The sequence below is a fragment of the Mytilus edulis genome, chromosome 1 (genome assembly GCF_963676685.1).
Source record: "Mytilus edulis chromosome 1, xbMytEdul2.2, whole genome shotgun sequence".
NCBI classification, from domain to species: Eukaryota; Metazoa; Mollusca; class Bivalvia; order Mytilida; family Mytilidae; genus Mytilus; species Mytilus edulis.
In genome coordinates this window covers 24,145,655-24,163,409 of record NC_092344.1, presented here as the reverse complement: position 1 = coordinate 24,163,409, position 17,755 = coordinate 24,145,655, and the positions used below count along the sequence as shown (strand labels likewise).

Below are 17,755 nucleotides of genomic sequence, written 5' to 3'. Positions count from 1 at the left end.
ATCATTGCAGCGTTTTAAAATAACATGCAATATGCAAGACTTTTAAAGATCCAGATCAGAATGTTTACTTGTTGCTAAGAGCAGACGATCAGGCTATTGTTGTAATATTCCAATCTATATATAGTTTCAATTTTTTGTTTAAATGAACCAGGAAAGAGATGTAACAGGCAAATTTGGTAAAGCTAGTATAAAAAAGAATAAGAGATCAAATTTTTTTAAATGGTCAAATGAAATAAAGCAGAAGGACCCTGAGGTAGTTGGAGTATTCAATGACCACTCCAACTACTTTCATAACCACATAGATATAGCAGCAGAGGCTGAAATCACTGACCCACTTTATGGGAAACAACAGTCTTGGGGTTTGGGGAGGAGGATTGTTGAATTAGATCTCCTCGCAGTGGGAATGTATTGCTGTATCTGCAAGTCCCCTCTTCACCTGTCAAATACAGTAGGAGAAAAGCTGTTTGGTTTAAGTGGAATTATAATGATTCGCTGTGATCTTTGTGCAACAGTCACTGATGTCCAGACAGGAAAAAGAGGACCAACAGGCAGTTATGATATCAACACAAAAGCAGCATTAGGTAGGTTTACATTTAGACAAAAATACAATTTTTAGCATAAAAAACCTAATCAAGTTTAGCTAGAATCTTCCATAAATGTAGCTAGTAATAGGGAGTCCCATTGTACTTCACACAGATTTAAAATACATAGTATCTGATTCAATGCCCTTTATGGGCCCTGTAATTTGGGAAATAAAAATATTCTATTCTATTGTAGACTCATGTATTGTACTTGTAAGTTGTATATTCCCCTCCCTGCTTAAACATGTTAAAGCTTACAATTAAATGCAAATTAAAACCATGCAAAATTTTATAAGCCCTCCCCCACCCCACCCCCTAAGGCTGCAGTAAGAGGAGGCATGTGTTCCAGTTATGCTACAGTGATCCCATTAAAGAATGCATCATTTTTTTATTATATAAAAGGAGGGACTAGGCCCCCTTTATTTTTTTATAACATTTTTAAATCATGGTTAACTAAGAAAATATGTCTTTGGTTTGGTAAATGAAATGTATTTCTTTTCAAACATTAACCATGAATACAAATGATTTATACAAATACCACAATGCCATCATTAAAGCAGAAACTAAATGTACCATTATGTATACACCATGCACATGCAGACAATTCTTTTCTTAAATTGTCCTTATGACAAATCCAGTGCAAAAAGTATATTATATTATCACCAAATGTCTATTTATAATATATTCAAAAACCTTCAAAAATGTCTCATACCTTAACCTAAAATTTTGTTTAGAGAAAATAACATGCATTTTTGATATATCTTTTTTCTTACTAACTTTATGTGTTTCAGGAATGATACATGCAGGAATAGGGCCTACCCATCTACAAAACGTTCTGGCTGAATGTAATTTGCCATCTATTAGTGAAAACACTCTGAGGAAGAAGGAGAAGGAGTTAAGTAAGCAGATTGGGGAAGTTGCAAACACATCATGCAGAACTGCACAGGAAGAAGAAAAAGCGCAGAGTACTAATAATAATGTAAGTTTAATAAATATAAATTTATGCCTTGAAATGAAGAAAAACAATTTTTATTATAATGAAACATGGTGTGTAAACATAATTTTTGGGGTTTGATGTATTTTCTGCCAATCCAAACCATTGTTTTACAGCATAACAGAAGATCAAACTTTTAACAACTGTTTTCAGTCAGGTTTCATGCATGTTAGCTTACTAAATATAATATATATATATTGACTGCAAAACTATAGACCAAAGGGTATAAAATATGGACACTTTATGAAAATTAGTCAGAATTCCTCTATGATATGCACTTATATACCTGATTTGATGTTCCTGTTCTAATATATATAGTTTATATAGACTATAACATTGATTTTAATTAAGGTATTCTTTTTTATTAAGATATTTTATTTCTACAAATATCCAATATAAACCATATTATACATGTATATTGATTCATATATACATGTACATGTTTATACATTTTTTTTTAAAACTTTTACAAATCGTTGTTTGGATGGAGAGTTACAAGTCTCATTGGCACATCTTCCTATATCTATATAAATGAAACATTTTACATTAAAAAAACTTTCTACCAATTAATTTTTAAAAAATTAGGAAGAATAAAATGGTCATTAAATTTACCCTGACTTACAGTCTGTTTATAGATACACTTTCTTTCAAATTATATTTACATGCAGGCAGATATAATATAATAATAGAAGTATAATTACATTTTGATAGGTTGAAGCTAGTTTTGATGGTAGTTGGCAGAAGAGAGGCTCTGGGTGGAATTACAATAGTAATACTGGTAAGAATGATGTTTTCAGTAAAACCAGTTGAAACCAAACTTAAAAAATCAAAGCAATCAAGCAATAATTTACTCTTAAACCTCCAGTTTATTGAAACAAAACAAAGTAATTAAATATGGTTTGTTTTTTTGTTACTATATATGTTATGTCTGATTTATTAATGCAATGAGTTTGAGAAAATATATAGGAAGATGTGGTATGATTGCAAATTAGACAACTCTCCATTTAAAAGACCAAAATAAAATAGAAATTAACATCTATTGGTCACCCTATAGCCTTCAACAATGAGCACAGCTTATACCGCATAGTCAGTTCTAAAATGCCCTGAAATGACAATGTAAAAAAAATCAAACTAATAAAATAACGGCCTTATTCATTTAAAAAAATGAATGAAAAACAAATATGTAACACATAAGCAATGATAACCACTGAATTACAGGCTTGGGCAGACATGATACATACATAATGTGGTGGGTTAAACGTGTTATCAGGATCCTGACCCTCCCCTAACCTTGAACAGTGGTATTATAGTACAACATTAGAATGAACTATAATAATCAGTTGAAAAAGTCTTATCTGGAATTTTTTTGTGCACATATAAACTATCTAACTGCACATGTGAGCAAACTTATTTGCATACAATTCTTACGTGCATCTCATGTGCTTCACATGTGAAACTCATGTGCTTTTGTTAGCAATTTCTGTACGGGATAATAATTACATTTAAACTTTCTACGGGACACTCAACCTTCATTGGAAAAGAATCTGGGAAAGTACTGTCTTTTGAATTACGTAGTAAAGCATGTAAGACCTGTGAGTACCACCAATCCAGGAAAGAAACTGTTCCAGACCATGACTGCCATTTGAATTGGCATGGATCAAGTAAAGCTATGGAGGCGGACATGGCTGTTACAATGGCTCACAGGTTGAAAGATGATGGATGTGAAATCAAAGGTTAATAATATCTTTACAATAAAGCATCATTAGAGTTCTGTTATATGATGAAGCCAAAAGGTGTTACACTAAGGTGTTGCCTTTGTGATTTTGACAATGCCATTCAGGTTCACATCTTTGATAAGCTAACTAAGCATGTTCCAGTAGGTCATTTCTAGGTCAATGAAAAACTACATCAACTATTATTATAATATGCAGTTGCAATTACATAAGATCATCTCTAGATTTCCTAAGTCTATGTGTGTTAGGAAATGGTGTTCTGTTGAATGTTTTTATACAAATTCAACATTAAGTTAGGTCAGAATGAACCATGAACCATGAAGAAGATTTGGTATTATTGCAAATGACCCACAACAAGACCAAAATGACACAAACATTAACAACTATAGGTCACGGTACGGCCTTCAACAATGAGTAAAGCCCATATGGTATGTTTGTCATGTTTAATGAAAATTTCGATTGCCAATTTTTTTCTGGTCCTAAATTTTAGTCCTTTATGTATATTCTCAAGTTCTGTTTCAGTTGTGCATGCAGATAATGATGCATCAACAACAGCAAGACTACAAGTTGAGTTTGACAACATTTCAAAAAAGGACGACCAGAACCATGTCAAAAAGGGAATATCTACAAGCTTGCATAATATTTCGAAAAGGTATATACTTCTGTTAATCAAAAAATTTGGAAAAAAACAACAAAGAACAAACCTTTAAAAATACAGACATGTGGTTTAAAAAAAAAGTTTTGTATGCACAAATTAAGATTTTTTTTTTACCGCAAAAACATTTTTTGGCGAGATAAGCGTATTTGATATTAAGGCGGTACCTGATACTACAGGGAGACAACTCTGTAAAATCAGCTAAACGTTTTAATTACGTTGTGTTGGAAAGATATATCAAGCTTCTCATTGATTAGTGTTTGTCGAAAACTGCTATATAACCAGTGTATTTTTTAAATTTAAAATGGTTGGATCAAATTTAAAAAAAAAAATATATTTTTGTCAAAGGGTCGTAAATACTTTTTCAAAATTTTAGGAAAATTGAAAGAGCCAAATTAATTTTAGTGAAAGTGTTGGGTACCACCTTAAGTTGTTGAAGTTGTCTGAACACATTTGGTTTTTGCACAATAATTTTAGTATTTATAAGTGAATAGAAATCTATCAGATATTGCAAACAAGATTAATGACAACAAAAGGATGGTTGGCATTGATTTTGGAAGTTTTGATTCTAGGGATACTTTTATATATGCTGAATCTGAACATGTCAATAGATTTTTAATCATGGTCCCTGTTTTTAAGATGCACCAAATTGGGGTCCAAAATTAAACAGAAATTGAATAAATGGGGTTCTTTTATATGCTGAATCTAATCATGGATTTAGATTATTGATATTTTGTTGTCTAACTGGTCCACATTGAAGTCCAAAAGGTCCAAAATTGATTGTTTGTTAGGCAGCAACCATTTGATGTTCTGGGGGGGGGGGGGCTATGGGTTTTTTTCTGTGCAAACTTTTTTTTTCGCCTTCGGCGAAGAACAATCTATTTTTTTTTAGCGACAAACCAAAAACAATATTTTTGTTTCAATTTTAGCATTACATATAGTGGCAGCTGAGGATGAAACAAACATTTTGTTTTTCTCAGGATCCAAAACAAATTATTTTTTTCACCAAAACCTGGAAACAAACTTTTTTTCACCAAAAAAAACATAGCCCCCCCCCCCCCCCCCAGAAAATCAAATGGTTGCTGCCTTATTCAATAAAAAATTTAATTCTTGGGCTTCTTTGATAAAAATTTATATATTCCAACATCCAGACTTAAATATACTTACATTATTTTCATTGATATGCATAATTTTTAAAGAGTTATTGCAACTTGCAGTTTAATGTTCTATGCATGCACATGTATTTGATAATTTATATTGCAGTTACAGGGAGTTACAGAAAGATGAAACCAGGCAGTACATTTTGAGATGTTTTATGTATGCAATAAAAGGAGGAGAGACAGAAGATGACATCAAATGTAATCTGGAAAGAATTGTGCCACATGTATTTGGTAGTCATGAAAAATGTGAAGATGTTGACTGGTGTACATATAACACAAATCCTGAAAATTTTAAGTAAGCACTAAAACTCATTTTATAGTATAGCAATATAATATTTCCCACAGAAAGTAACCAAAAGTTAGTGTGCAATAATTCCATTATTGCACATTGCACTAGTGCAATAATTCCATTATTACACTAGTGCAATAAATCTTCAAAATTCATAACGTCATCAACAACAAAATATTAGTTTAAACCAATTTTTACTTTCAAATATTATATTGCTATACAATGATACAATAAAAGGGTTATTGCATGAATATTGGGGAATATTGTCCCTCATATAGATATAGGAAGATGTGGTGTGAGTGCCAATGAGACAACTCTCCATCCAAATAACAATTTGAAAATTAAACCATTATAGGTTAAAGTATGGCCTTCAACACGGAGCCTCATAGAACATATATTATAATCGCAAGCTTGTGCAACATAAAATTCTACTCGGGACAATATTCTCAAAAATTCATGCAACTAACCCTATAATATTATTGAGGATTATCAGCAATACAAGATCTAATATGAGGCAATGAAAGAAATAGTTTGACATCTTCTATTTAGGGTTATTGCCCATAGGGACCATTTTTCCATTTTTGCATTTGCTGTAAATAATGATAAATTATAATAGAAAAAGACATCTGAATTTTAAAAAAAATGAATAGCCAGTCAAATTACAAGTCAAATATGGTTAATTTACTATGAAAGATAGAGAGAAACTAAATAGACTAAACAATCATTAATAAATATCAACAAAACAGATTTTTTTTCATATATTGTTTTAAAAGTTTTGGGAGTGTCCTTTGTTGAGTATGCACTATGGACCAAGGTGAGCAACACAGGCTCTTTAGAGCCACTTTTTAAACTCTACATAAACTAATTGTCATACATGCAGTATAGATTTTTTTTTTTTTATTTAGGTACAAAAGTCTGCCAAACGGGAAACCACTGACATCTGATGGATTAAAGGAGGAGTTAAACAGCTTAGTCAGAAAGATGATTAGTAGGAGTGAATCCATAACTGATTTAGGATCAACACAAGCCAATGAAAGTTTTAATCAACTTGTATCAGTAAAGGCACCTAAAGCAAGGTATATATATAAGTTATTGCATTCATAATTAATTTGTTTTTAATTTATATTAATCAATATAAAGTATAAGGTATAACCACAAAAACATTATCCTGATTTAGAGTAATTTCTCGCAATTTGATTGGCTGATATTGTTCTAATAAATTTCAGTACATTTTTAAATTACATCAATTGGAGTTATCTCCCTTATACCATTGACCAAATAAAAAAAAAATGAGATGCTTTATAGTCCTAATATTTTTATTTTTTTACAGTTTTAGTTTCAATATCTAAAATATATTTTGCTGATATTGTCCTAATATTGAATTTGAATATGATAATATGTCATATAACAAAAGCAGGATAAATTCATTACAGTGTTCAATTGTCCTAATACTATAATTATTGGGCCAATAACATTCTCCTATAAGGACAATTGCACACTGTGTAACTAATAATATGGTCTTCAAAATAAATTAATCAATCATTCTATTTCAGACATTATGGTGGATCCTGTTCCCTTCAAAATAGGCTGTCGGCAGCAGTTCTGCAGAAAAATGAGGGATATGGTTATTTGTCAAAAGTAAGTTATTGGTTTTTGTCGAGTCTGCAAATTTTGTCACAGACAGCTTGACTTTGGAAAAGTGATCAGGCCGCAACTATGGCTGTGTTAAGCTTTATATTTTAGAAGGTTGACCGGGAATGTGGAGATAAATATAAAATCCACTGAAACTACTTTACAGAATTTGAGGCCACCAGTGTTCATTTGTTATCGTCCTGAACATGCATGACATATTTGTCACTGAACTTTAAGCAACCATAAATCAAGCAATGACTTATTAGATCACTTAAATATATATTCTTTCATTATCAAAAATAGCAGAAGAAAAAGAAAACTGTTTGCTTATTTATTACTAAAGTCAAATGTGTATATTTTGAAATCTCTGTCAGTTATTAGATCTTATGCAGATTGCTGAATTAAGGTCAACATGCTAAGTTTTTATGCCCCACCTACGATAGAAGAGGGGCATAATGTTTTCTGGTCTGTGCCTCTGTTCTTTCGTTTGTCTGTCTGTCCATTCATTTGTCTGTTCATCTGTTCGGCCCACTTCAGGTTAAAGTTTTTGGTCAAGGCAGTTTTTGATGAAGCTGAAGTGCAATAAACTTGAAACTTAGAAAGATCATATCATTTGACCCCAATTTTACTTGTTTGTTGCATTTATTATATATAATGTGGTATTTTGAAAGAAATTGACAGTGTACTGGTGTAATAGATGGATCATGTTAGTTTTTCGTATCTTTCAGGTTAATGAAGCAGCCAGCCTTTCTCCTGGTGAATTGACTATGTCGATTGCATCAGCTCGAGACAAAAAAAAAGGAAAAAAGAAAGATAAAAAAACAGTCGAAAGAATTCAAGATCACCAGAATTCAGAAAAAAAGGAAGCGAAATATTAATTCCAGAAAAGATTTGGTAAAAGAGGGAAAAACTTATGAAAACCAGTTAGAATTGTCAATTCAAGAAGACCCTGACCAAGGAGTTGACATTCCACCGCCTTTGAAAATAGATAAAACTGAAAGTTATGTTTTCTTTGACCTTGAAACCACCGGATTAGGTAGAAAAAGTGACATCACTCAAGTAGCAGCACTTACAAATGGGAAAAAGTTTCAGAGATATGTTATTCCACGAGTTGAAATTAATATTGAAGCCAGTAAGGTAACTGGAATAACATATAGTCATTCAACAAACACAATGTATGTAAGAGGTCAAAAAGTGGAACCTGTAACACTACAGAAAGCACTGCTAGATTTTATTTCCTTCATCAAAGAATTTAACAATCCAATTCTAATTGGACATAATATTTGCAATTTTGACATTCCAATAATTAGTGAAAAATTAAAGGAATGTAAACTTTTTACAACATTTTCTACTATTGTTAAAGGATTTATTGACACTTTGAAAGTCGCCAAAAAATAGGTTTCTAATTCAGATATTCCTAACTTCAAACAGGAAACCCTTGTGAAGCATTTTTTAGGAGAAACTTACTTGGCTCACAATGCTATTGAGGATGTTAAGTCCTTGCATAGTTTATATGAAATGAAATTGGCTCACCACATCAAATCTGATGATTTGTATGCATTTGTTTACCACAAATGTCTGGATTCTTACTCCGATATTTTAAAGAGCAAGGCAGTAAGTAGGCTGATCTGTGTAAGACTGGCGAAAGAGGGTATTTCTCTTAAACATCTAAAACTGGCTGCCTCAAGAGATAGTAATGGGATAAAATTTGTATTCGAAGACCATAAAGTTCCACAGAAAAGTGTGAAAGCCTTCAGTGAATACTTGAAAGATGAAGAATGAATAACAGTTCCATTGACATAATGAAAAATTTATTACTTATATATATTTATTTACTTGAAATGTCATTCATTGAATAAGAATACCTGGATATTATGGTTCAACAATAATTTGATCTGTCTGTCAACCAGTCCGTCCACCAGTATCAAATTTTGTCAGCTCAATGACTTTTTTACAGTCATGATTTCAAAAATTATACTTATAAATATAAATAAGGATATGTGGCTATATGATATCAATGAGACATTAGATTACTCTTCAAAAGAGACCATCTGACACAGATATTTACAGCTACAGGTCACTGTACAGCCTTCTGCTCTGAGCAAAACCCATACCACATGTTTATTCATTAACACCAGAATATGTTTCATACTTATATAAAATCATAAGGTTAAAACTAAGGTTGTGAACCCAATGCTATGCATGTAGTAAAGATCTACTCCTGATTTTTAAAGTCTATATACTTTGAATGTATGTTCACTTGCATCAGCTGGTCTGTGATTATAAATAAACTTTAGAATAATTTGAAGTAATGCAAAGGTACCCACATGGTTGTTTAGCACTGTCAAAAAGAATATCATGATTTTTTGGCAAATCTTTAAATCATAAATCCAGGTAAATTACTGAAGTCAATTTGGGATAGCTGAATTTGTGTTGGAAAATATTGCATTTGTTTTACTTAAGAACAGCTAAAAGTGGCCTGGGGTGACATTATATGGCACGATTATATCCATGTTCAAATATAATTTTATATGCATCACATATGAAGTTGTGTCTCAAATGATATTCGCATATCTTTGTTAATGGTTAAAGTCAAAGAATGTAATTCACAGATGGGTACCCAGGACCCAGAACTTTAATTATGTCTTCCTCACTTTTTTTTACATTAGAACCTTTTCAGGGGGCATACAGAGATGGATTCTATTTCATTCATGCTAGTTATATTTGGTCTATGCTAAATGTACAATAATCCCTGTCTTTCTCACTCATGTATGACTGAGTATGGTTATCAAACAGTATTTCTAAAGATAATGGAAGAAAGGAAAAAAGTTGCGGATGATGACCAATTTATTGATGCCAGTTCACTCTTTTTTCTATCGTGCTTGATACTTTTATTTGTCATGATTGAAGATATAGACCATGACATTATTTACAGCTACAGATTTAATTTTGTTCTGGTCCCATGATTTTTTCTCAAGTTTGGTCCCAAAGTTTAGGTACTGATGGTCTAGTTAATTTTCTGTTGTAAGGTTTGTTTACCTGTGTATCAAAAGAAATCACAATGAATGTTCATCTGTCTAAGTCTACTAGATACAACTTCTTCAATAAAGCATAATTAGTTCCTATAAAAAAAATGTTTTCTAATACCTTTTGGTCTTAACAGATAAGGTGTTCAATATTTTGACTTCATTCTTTCTTTTGAATTTATAAAATATTACTAATTTACTAATGAAGTTCAGTCCAGCGAATCTGTATTTGGTTTTTTTTTTGTTGCTTTTAAAATTTTAAAAATCTTGAAAGATACATGTACATTCTAATTGTACTTGGTCTGTAAGTTTAATTTGCCTTAATAGAAACTAAGCCATTATTTTAAATTGTATGGAACCGCAAGTAAATTTTGTCTTGTAACAGATAGTTTCCGTATTTAGTATGCATGGAATAATAAAATATGTATTTTGTATGCATGGATTTTTTTGTATATGTCATTGTCGTAATAATGTATGTGCCTATATTGTTTTATATGTATAGATCATTAGAGATTGTTGGATATTACTAAATACCAACTTCAAATAAATATTTGAAGTGAATTGTATTGAATTGATTTGAATAAAACAGCCAAATATCTCAAACCTACCTCCAAAGTCAAGTCATAGCCAGGTCAAGTGTTAATCGCCAAAAATACAGTTATCCTCCTTCAGGTCTAGGGTCAAGGTCACATGGAAGTCATAATTATAAAGGGGCTTATCAACCTCATAATGATACACCTATATGCCAAAGATGTAAGGCATAAGTCAAAGGACAAAACAGTGGTGACCTGTGGTCATGTTTCGTATGACAAAAATATTTAAGTTGACCTTGGGGGTCAAATTTGAAGGTCACTTAAAGGTAATCATGTTAAAATATACTTAGCTTCTTGATGATATATCTACATGCAAAATATATAAGGCTTAGATAAAAAAAACAAAAAAGTTATGGCCTAAATGTAATCTCAGAATGGAATTTGCCCTTTTAAATGAGGGGGGGGGGGGGTATTTCAATCTTAAATTAAAAACATTCTAACGGTTAAATTGTTCTATTTTTTTGCCAGAATAACCAACTAATATAGTACTACAAATGGTTAGTTTTAAAAAAAAAATAAACGACACATTTTTTTTTAATCCAAGTTTTTAGATTAAAATATTTTGCCAATCATAGTCATTTTGGGTTGCTTCCTCTGTGACCCCCTTTTTTATTTCAGACCAAAATTTTAATTTAGACACCAAAACTATAAGTAAAGGGTATGAATCGACTCAAAATTGCATTATTCATCGCTCTCAATTAAGCTTTTGTCAATTCAGGCTAAATTAAAAAAAAAAATAACATGTATAGACCTATACCCATGTTTTTAGAAATTCAAAAATCGACCGAAATTAGCATGTGATCTATGCCATATTTGGGTGGCCAAAACTTTTTTACCAACGGTTCAATTTCTTAAAAATTTTTACAGAATGCTCAGCTATGCCAAACTTATCAATGATGTAAAAATAAGAAAAATTAAACGACAGTTTTTTTTGGGGGTATAGTGTTGGGTACCCCCTTAAATGACGTAAATTTATTTAATTTGTATCATATAAACAAGGCAAACGTAAACTGGTTTCTCTATTTACGTTTTTTTTCATTTAATGAACAAGAGCTTCTAGTAACCAGCAATATACTTAAAATAATAAAAGGGATCCGAGTGACTTACAACTACAATAGTACTATTTGTTAAAACACAACTTTTTTTTTTTTTTTAATTCTGTTTTTCCTAAACATACAATTTTAACTGATACACATCACTTAATTTAAAGTCAATGTGAACTTAGATACCAATGTCCGTTTACGACCTTGTTTTTAAAATTCATAAAATTCATAAATATGACGGTAAGTGATCTTTTGTACGTTGATAACATGTATAAAGCTAACACGATAATAATTTTACTTCAATTTTTTTCTGTTTGTCTTATGTGAAGTACTGAAAATGGTTTTATTTATACTGTAATGAAATGTAAATAGATATAGGAAGATGTGGTGTGAGTGCCAATGAGACAACTCTACATCCAAATAACAATTTTAAAAAAGTAAACCATTATAGTTCAATGTACGGCCTTCAACACGGAGCATTGGCTCACAACGAACAACAAGCTATAAAGGGCCCCTAAATTACTAGTGTAAAAACATTCAAACGGGAAAACCAACGGTCTAATCTATATAAAAAAAAACAGAAACGAGAAACACGTATCAATTACATAAACAAACGACAACTACTGTACATCAGATTCCTGACTTAGGACAGGTGCAAACATTTGCAGCGGGATTAAACATTTTAATGGATCCAAACCTTCTCCCTTTTTCTGAAACAATAGAACAACATAGAAAAACACACGATAAAAATATCAAGTGGCAGGCTTAACTCAATCAAAAAACGTAAATTTATACACTATGAACGAATAAATGTGATCTGCGATATCTGAATGCAAATGCACAGTTAATAAAATATAAGGGACAAACATTCAAGGCCAAAAAGGAAAAAAAACAAGTCCAAACAAAACAAATGACTTTTTATCACACCTAAGAAGATGAATTGATAGCTAAAAATGCATAAAAACGAGTGACTGGTGAAAATAACGTTACTCCAATACTTGAACCAATGCATGCATATAAACGTAGTTTTATGTGCACGATTTTCTATTTTTTTATGTATCAATATCGTATTATCGTCACAAAAATATTTCACTTGGTCAATGTTGTTGTGAAAATATGACAGTTAATTGATATTTTATCGTATGTTTTTCTATGTTGTGATGTTATGCTATTGTTTCAGAAAAAGGGAGAAGGTTTGGGCCCAATAAAACGTTTAATCCCGCTGCAAATGTTTGCACCTGTCCTAAGTCAGGAATCTGATGTACAGTAGTTGTCGTTTGTTTATGTAATATATACGTGTTTCTCGTTTCTCGTTTTGTTTATATAGATTAGACCGTTGGTTTTCCCGTTTGAATGGTTTTACACTAGTAATTTTGGGGCCCTTTATAGCTTGTTGTTCGTTGTGAGCCAAGGCTCCGTGTTGAAGGCCGTACTTTAGCCTATAATGGTTTAATTTTTAAATTGTTATTTGGATGGAGAGTTGCCTCATTGACACTCACACCACATCTTCCTATATCTAAGTAATGGTCGTGTTTTGAAACCGAAGTTTACCGATTGTCACCTTGTAAATAATCAACAAAGAATAGAAATAGGAATATATGGTATGAGAGCCAACGAGAAAACTCTCCATTGAAATAACAATTTATAAAAGTAAACCATTATATGTCAAGGTACGACCTTCAACATAGAGCATTGACTCACACCGAACCATGAATATTTACGGTAGCACGTGTGTCACATGTACAATAAGATATAAAGGTTTATGTAGATAACTGAGTGATCTTTACTGTTGTTGACTCTCTCTACGTAAAGCGATCTCCGGATTTGTACGAGAGAAGTCACGCTTTAGTAACTGCATACGGAAAACATGTCGGCGAATTGTTGGCTGAAAGGAAATATTAAAAGCAAGTACAGCCCGTAACAGAGTAGTGATCGAATTCGCGTTTCTTTACCGTCAGAATAAGTTGCGTTATCGACAAACTTATTGCAGAAGTGACATAATTTAATTTTCTTCATCGACAAAATATTTCATGTCCAACGTGTAAGTTTCCATTGTTTAAGTCGAAGTTTTTTTAACACAGTAAAACATTTTTTTATAATCAACCTCTGTCATTGGCATTTTAATTTTAACGGTAAAGGATCAAATACGGGATCTCCGAAATTTCTATCATTTGTTACGAGGAAATCATTATTCAATCGAACATATGTCTTTGTTCATGACACATATTATGAAATACAAAGGAGTTGACATGATCAAATACTTTCGAACTGACGGAAACAAAAATACATAATCTAGAATGTGTGTTCTGTCATAAACAATGGCTTCGTCGTGCGAATCGACGAGATCATGTTACATGTAACTGATCTTAGCTGTAGAAATAGTTGGTGCGACCTCGATAAAATCTTTATCAATTTAATATAAGCGATAAATATTCACGACTACAATGATAACAAGCGTTAGCCTTTCAAAAAGGGCTATATTCGACTCTTAGCTGATGAAAATGAAAAGTATTCTTGCTTTGTAGATGAATTCATTTACTAGAATAGCCACGTGCATCAATCAACAAATTTTACCACACACGTGAGGTCACACGTTATGAAGTAGACTATAAGTATATATCGTTTAACGTTGTTGTTTACTCTAGAAGATTCGACTATTTATAGATAAACGTTGCCTGTGTAAAATTTAATTGCTAAAATAGAGAGGACAAATCCGATACTCTATGGGATTGAACGACATTTACTAGGTGTGGATTGTTATAACAAATCAATGAACTTTGATTATTCACGTCTCGTAATATCTTCCTATCATGTAGCAAGAAAAATTCACGCACTTACTGTGCATCGTTCAATTCTTAATATCGACTCCTAGGAGTCGATAATGAATTTATTGGAGTCACATCCACTGTTTCTACTGTAAACATGAACTCGTCGGTTAGTGCAATGAAGACACTTTTAAAGATTGAGATTGTTGGTTTATTCTTTACACCTTCGAGGTGTTAAAATTATTTCAGTGTTTATTTAAAGTTAAATTTCTTTTCAAATCTCTTCTGTTTAAAATTGTCGAAACTTCCGTTTAAGATTTCTGTGGTAAACTATATATTCTATAGTTAGGACCATTTTATAATAAATACCCTTTTGTACAAGAATACTTTTATTATAAAAGAATATATCTGCTGGTTATAGATTTTTTTTTATAACTTTCATTATTGTGACGACGCGCTATGAAATTCAGATTAATTTATAAATGAAGTTGTATATAAATTTTTGGTTATAAACACAAATCTTTTAATGCGTCAATGTTACAGTAGTCTGTTTACTGTAAGTTACTAAACTTGGCCCCATACAACTGTCATTTATGGAATCTAATTCACCACTTTCTGAGACTTTCATTTGTATTTCACCATCAGACATGGAGCTACATTTGTAACTAAAGGAAAACTCTCAAATTAAAGAAATTTGACATGATATACTGAAACTTTCTTATAATCAATTAAACGACTGCTTTTCTTAGATATGTGATTTTTTATGGTCAAACTTTTCATTGTTAACGGACATTTTGAGATTTTTTATTGTAAAACATTTTATTTTTTTAAAAGAAATAAACATTCAAAATTTAGAACTTCATGAACATGTACAGGAAGCTGAATTTTTGCACATCTATGTATTACTTAAAATTGTACTTCGATCTGTTGCGTCCTTAAAATGTTCTGACCGTCCTAAGATTTAATGTCCGGAAATGTTTCGGTAAATTAAATTCAAATCCGAATTGAATGTTTATGACACACAAAAAGAGAAACCAGAATCTCTTGATGACAAAACGTATGTACACGTTGGAGCGATTTCGAGCTTTTCAGAAGGAGTGAGATTCCACCCTTGTTGAAAGCCTTGTGGAGACCTCTAGATTTTTCATTTTCCTATTTACCGAAGATTCCATGTGAAAATTTCCATTGGATCATATCTGTTAATCTAAATGTACAAAACAGGCTCAAGAAACGGCGAAATTTATTTTTTCAATTCCGAACTAGAAATCACATTTTTTTCTAATAGAGCACATTACATTATCGTCAATGAGTTCAGGCATGTGAAAAATTATATAATCATACACAAGAAAGAAACCTTGAACAGGCTTTCAGCAATAATATCTACCTATTTAATATTAAGTAAATATTAACATGTACATGTATTTGATAAAGTACAGATATAAAAAAGAAACTGCCCGGTATCAGACGTAAGAGTACACTTTTTACTGCATGCGTAGTCGGGTGCGTTCACTACGAGGACACTTGTACCAAACTACGCGTGAAGTATGAGTACAGAATCGTTCCATACAGGACATTTTCTATGTTATCCTAGTATATTATCCGACAGTTAAGAATAGAATCTGGTCAAATTTTGAAGTTGAACCTGTGGGAATTTTAGATTTTTGCCACGAACCATTTAATTTTCATGGAGGAAGGGGGCTGGTCGTTTTTAGAAAACAATATTCTGACCCTGATTTTGACTTATCAAGACGTCCTTCCATAAATCTTTTTTTTCTGTTCTGACTTTGAAGAAACGCAGCTACATTAAGGACGCAATTTTGTAAATTTGACGAAAAAAGGGGGGTGAAAACGGAATTGTCAGAATCGGCTTAATGTCAAATATTTCATAGTCGTACATAGACAATAACGAAAGGCCGTCTGATTTCTCATCACTGAACATACAAATATGACCCCTTGACCCTAACACTGTCACGTGACATGCCATTTTCATATGTTAAAACTGTCGTCTGTATTTGGCTCGAGCACAACCTTTTACCCTTCACCATTCTCATCCAAATTTTAACAATAGGTTAAGCAACTACCAGTGTCACTTAAAAGAGCTGGGGGTTAGAACAGTTTGTTAAAAATGTTTATTTAGAATGATTTTACGTCTTTGAAGGTCAAATTCCGTGATTTTGTCAACTTTGCTTACCTCGTATGACTCTCAGAAATAAAATTGGAGAAACCCCCAGCAAGATTCATGATCGTATTTAAATTCTTAAAATAATCTTCCTCAGTTGGTGGCATTTGTTTGAGATTTAAAGGTTGTGCTAGGTCAAAATATTGAAAATTAAACGAAAATTCTATTGTCGGCAATATTTTAAAGCGCAACAAAGATAACGATTTTGAATCGGTACCGGGGAAAGCGAGGGTTGTTTCCGCGCTTAATGAGAGATGATATAATACGTTTTTTAAATATAAAAGCCGGTGTTTTTAAAATTTATAAGAATATTTACACTTTGTGTGAATGAATAAAAGTACTCAAGATACATAAGATGTGTCCGTTTTTATTTATGGGACCTTATATTGATTTACTAAAAACGGCAAAGCTTTCAATCTACATGTATCTGCAATGATCATGTTAAATACAATTTTGTCAACATGTGACTTTTCATTTTAAAAGAACCTATAATTTTTAAACTTAACAAGATACATTTAAGTGTATACCATGTTTTCTCTGATATATCTGAAAAAAAATTGCAAGCATAATATTCCAACAGAAATTAAGGAAGAAAAAATACTCTACATTTTGTAATGAACTTAGACAAATGTTAGACAAAGAATAGATTTTACTTTTACAAACTTATGAGTTTTCAGTCTGTGATCTTACAAATCTAACAATGCAATAACAAAATCTCCAAATTTCAGTAGTAATATAACCCTTTTTTGCAACCCCATTTATACCAGTAATCAGTGTCAGATATGCAAGAATAAATTCACAGAAATTCTATTTGTTAAATTGTGACCGCAAAATCAACCATTGACATATTTGCAACATAAAAATACTAAACAAAATATAGAGATAAATATATCTTTAACATCTCTTTAATGTTATAGAATGAATTTTGCACCCATTAATTGTATATTTTATTATTTTAAAATCTCATGGTAAGATTGTATTGCAAGAATTTACAATTAATTTATGAAATAATATTGTTACAAATTTATGCTATAAGCACGAATTTAACCATATTTTAAATCATAATATATCTTTGATATATTGGTAAAGGAAATCAAAGCAATAT

General features: G+C 31.5%; 1 protein-coding gene across 2 annotated transcripts; it reads left to right on the top strand.

Moving 5' to 3' along the window:
- Positions 1-27: 27 nt before the first annotated feature.
- LOC139528530 (uncharacterized) lies at positions 28-10,628 on the top strand. 2 transcript variants are annotated; one of them, XM_071324557.1, is made up of 9 exons: positions 35-581; positions 1,373-1,560; positions 2,287-2,353; positions 3,117-3,308; positions 3,831-3,960; positions 5,227-5,418; positions 6,318-6,488; positions 6,966-7,050; positions 7,773-10,628. In XM_071324557.1, exons 1-9 carry the CDS (start codon positions 143-145, stop codon positions 7,920-7,922), a joined length of 1,614 nt encoding a protein of 537 aa, XP_071180658.1. In that variant the 5' UTR covers positions 35-142; the 3' UTR covers positions 7,923-10,628. The 2 variants fall into 2 exon arrangements, with proteins under 2 accessions (XP_071180667.1, XP_071180658.1); XM_071324566.1 differs by lacking the exon at positions 3,117-3,308 and having other exon boundaries at positions 28-581.
- Positions 10,629-17,755: the final 7,127 nt, after the last annotated feature.

Excerpts from the sequence above, each read along its gene's own strand:
- LOC139528530 (XM_071324557.1), top strand. The coding sequence starts at position 143 with ATGAACCAGGAAAGAGATGTAACAGGCAAATTTGGTAAAGCTAGTATA. Across the intron at positions 582-1,372 it reads CAACACAAAAGCAGCATTAG|GAATGATACATGCAGGAATA; the intron begins GTAGGTTTACAT and ends TATGTGTTTCAG. Across the intron at positions 3,309-3,830 it reads TGATGGATGTGAAATCAAAG|TTGTGCATGCAGATAATGAT; the intron begins GTTAATAATATC and ends GTTCTGTTTCAG.